The sequence below is a fragment of the Otolemur garnettii genome, unplaced genomic scaffold (genome assembly GCF_000181295.1).
Source record: "Otolemur garnettii isolate 467f Iridium unplaced genomic scaffold, OtoGar3 scaffold00083, whole genome shotgun sequence".
NCBI lineage: Eukaryota > Metazoa > Chordata > Mammalia > Primates > Galagidae > Otolemur > Otolemur garnettii.
The window spans coordinates 5019867-5022714 of record NW_003852478.1 but is presented as its reverse complement, the minus strand read 5'-3'; the positions used below and the strand labels follow the sequence as shown (position 1 = coordinate 5022714).

Below are 2848 nucleotides of genomic sequence, written 5' to 3'. Positions count from 1 at the left end.
GACGACCCTCTCACTCTGCCCGTCTCTCCTTGCGGGGGTGAGCTGAGGGATCCGGACGACCCTCTCACTCTGCCTGTCTCTCCCTGCGGGGGTGAGCCGGGGGATCCAGACGATCCTCTCACTCTGCCATCTCTCCCTGCAGAGGTGAGCCAGCGGATCCAGACAGCCCACCCCGCCGGGCGCCAGGCAATGCTGCACTACCTGCTGCCGTGGGTGAACAACATTGAGCTCGTGGATCTAAAACCTTTGCCCACGTCCAAGCGACACGAGGAAGAGGAAGATGATTCGTTGAAAGACCGAGAACTCATGGTGACTAGCAGGCGCTGGTTACGGGGAGAAGGCTGGGGGTCCCCACAGGCCACTGCGATGGTTTTGAACAATCTGATGTATATGACAGCAAAGGTAAATTGGGTTTTGTGTTTGTCGTTGCTGCCAGAGTCATTGAGTTAGGAAGAATAAACGTAGTGAGAAGCTGGTGAAGAAATCAGATGACCCAGTGAGAATGGGACAGAATGCCTTGTGATTTCCTTATTTTAAAACAATTTCTCACTAGATATAAAGTTTCTTTTTTTTTTTTTAAAGTAAATCATACATGGTTAAGGATATTTATCGTAGATGTGTTTAAAGAAATGCTTGTCCTTTTAAAGTGTGGGAAAGATTACAGCTGTCCATGAAAACATTATTGTCTAACATTCCGTAGTGTAGCAAGTTTGGTTTGTAATCGATGGTTATTGCTGAAATACCTCTTGTGTGTGCTGCCCTAGTATGGCGATGAGCTGGCCTGGTCAGAGGTGGAGAACGTGTGGACCACACTTGCAGACGGCTGGCCGAAAAACCTGAAGATAATTTTGCACTTTTTGATCAGCATTTGTGGGGTGAACAGCGAACCAAGCCTCTTGCCTTACGTATGTATTCAAGTCCATTTAGCTTTTTCAAAAAAACATCTATTTACCAATGTTATGTTAGCATATGGGCAACAGTGGCCCAACAGAGGCGAGACAGAGAGATGAGAATGGTCGGGAGATAGCAGCGTGTGGACTTATTCATTGATTCATTCAACAGATGTTATCCGGCATGGTTACGGGCCTGGTGCTCTTCTAGGAACTGGAAATTACAATGCAGGGGGAGACATGGAGCTTATTCTTTAAACCCGTACCTGATTTATTTAATGAGCAGATCACATTTTTAACATACGGTTGTGATAAGGGCTGCAATGGAAAATCGCACAGCACTAAGAGCGAATAACCTGGAGCCACAGTGGTCTGGTAGGATGTGACACGCCGTGGAGAGTGATCCTGAAGCCCAGTCGGCACAGTTGAGGGTGTTGCTAGTCTCTGCCAGGCGGGAGCTGGCATTTGGGTGTGAGAGCAAGGCCGTGAGTGAGAGGTCGGCGCCTGCGGGACTGGGGCTCAGGCTTTGGCACAAGGAAAAGCGTGGCGAGAGTTGTAGAACGAGGAAGATGGCATCTTTGCCTTCTAGGGAAGCAAGCATCAAAGCGACACTGCAGCTGTCAGACATGAGGATTAAATTGAACAGACACACACACACATGTGCATTTGGAAGCATGCGTGCAGACAGAGATGTCCGTCAGATGTGGGACCTCAGAGTGTGTTCCATGGAAGACTAACGCTAGCGAGTGCTGCTTTAACATTTCTTCCGTGTTTCATCCAGTGTTTCTGTGAGTTCACTTGGTCACTGACCCTACCATTGGGCAAGTCTGTAACAGGAGTAGAATCTCCGCGAAGCACTTAGAGGACAGTAGGGCCAACGTGCGCGATGACGTGAGCCCACATTGCCTGTCTGGCCACGACTCCCAGCGCTGCCCTGCTGCTCCCGGCTCCCTGCCCTGCCACTCTCTTCCCTTCCCTTCCCTTCCCCTGATGGCACAGAGCTCACTCCCTCGCCTCGGTCAGACCCTCCCTCAGGGGTCAGTTCTCCTGGGACCTTGCTGCCCCTCCCACCGACACCCTCACAGGCCACCTCCACGCACACTCTCCTTTCCCCTCTCCCTGCTTCGTTGACCTTTCGGGCACTTGATCATCACTGAACAGAGTTTCTATTTTACGTATTTACCTCGTTCTTTTTGTCTCAGCCCACTACAATCTAAGCTCCTTTAAGAGCAGGAGTTTCTCTGATGTGGTTCTTTGCTGCGTTCCCAGTGCCTAGAATAGTACCTGGCATGTAGAAAGGAATGAGTGAATGAGTGAGGTGGGGCCAGAAGGTGAAAAGCATGGGCTTATAATTTTAGGAGACCACTGCGAAATCTGGGGAACAGTCATTTACTAGGAACTTAAAAGGAGTCATGTTTCACGTCAATAACAATAATTTCTTGGTTATTATTTCCGTAAGCACGTACGGTGCTTTATTTTATTCTCATTATAGATTTATGAGTTTGATAAGATGGCTATAGTTTTATAGATGGATAAATCAAGGCAGAGAGAACAGTAACTGCCTTGATATCCCACAGCCGTTCACAGCATGGAGCTGGACTTTTAGCCTAGATCTGTGTGTGGCAAGTCAGCGGGCCCCCTTCTAGAAGGGTGGAGTGGGTGGCAGGTAGGGCTTTGAGACTTGCTAGGACTAGGATTGGGATTGTCACTTAGGCCAAGGAGAACCACAGAGACAGAAATACACGTGCCTGTTCAGAGGTGAATAAAGTACTCTTTATTAGAAGTCATCTTTGAAGATTTGTCCTCATTTGTTTGTGTGCATATAAATCATCCAAGAACCTTGTTCTGTTTCCAGAGGTTGGTCGGGCCTGAGATTCTGTATTTCTAGCAAACTCCAGACATGATGCTTATCTTGCCAGGAGCACATTTTCAGTAGTCAGGATTAAAGTAGTGAGGAA

General features: G+C 48.3%; 1 protein-coding gene across 9 annotated transcripts in view; it reads left to right on the top strand.

The window, feature by feature from the left end:
* FRYL (FRY like transcription coactivator) overlaps positions 1 to 2848 on the top strand; it is a 260014-nt gene that overhangs the window by 198779 nt on the left and 58387 nt on the right. For all 9 annotated transcript variants that reach the window (XR_002774533.1, XM_023515972.1, XM_023515970.1 and 6 more), the window contains 2 exons: positions 143 to 402; positions 765 to 905. Coding sequence is in view for 8 of the 9 variants with exons in the window: in XM_023515972.1 (XP_023371740.1) it covers positions 143 to 402; positions 765 to 905 (401 nt within the window). In the remaining variant the exon portion in view is untranslated. The remainder of the gene's footprint in view (positions 1 to 142; positions 403 to 764; positions 906 to 2848) is intronic.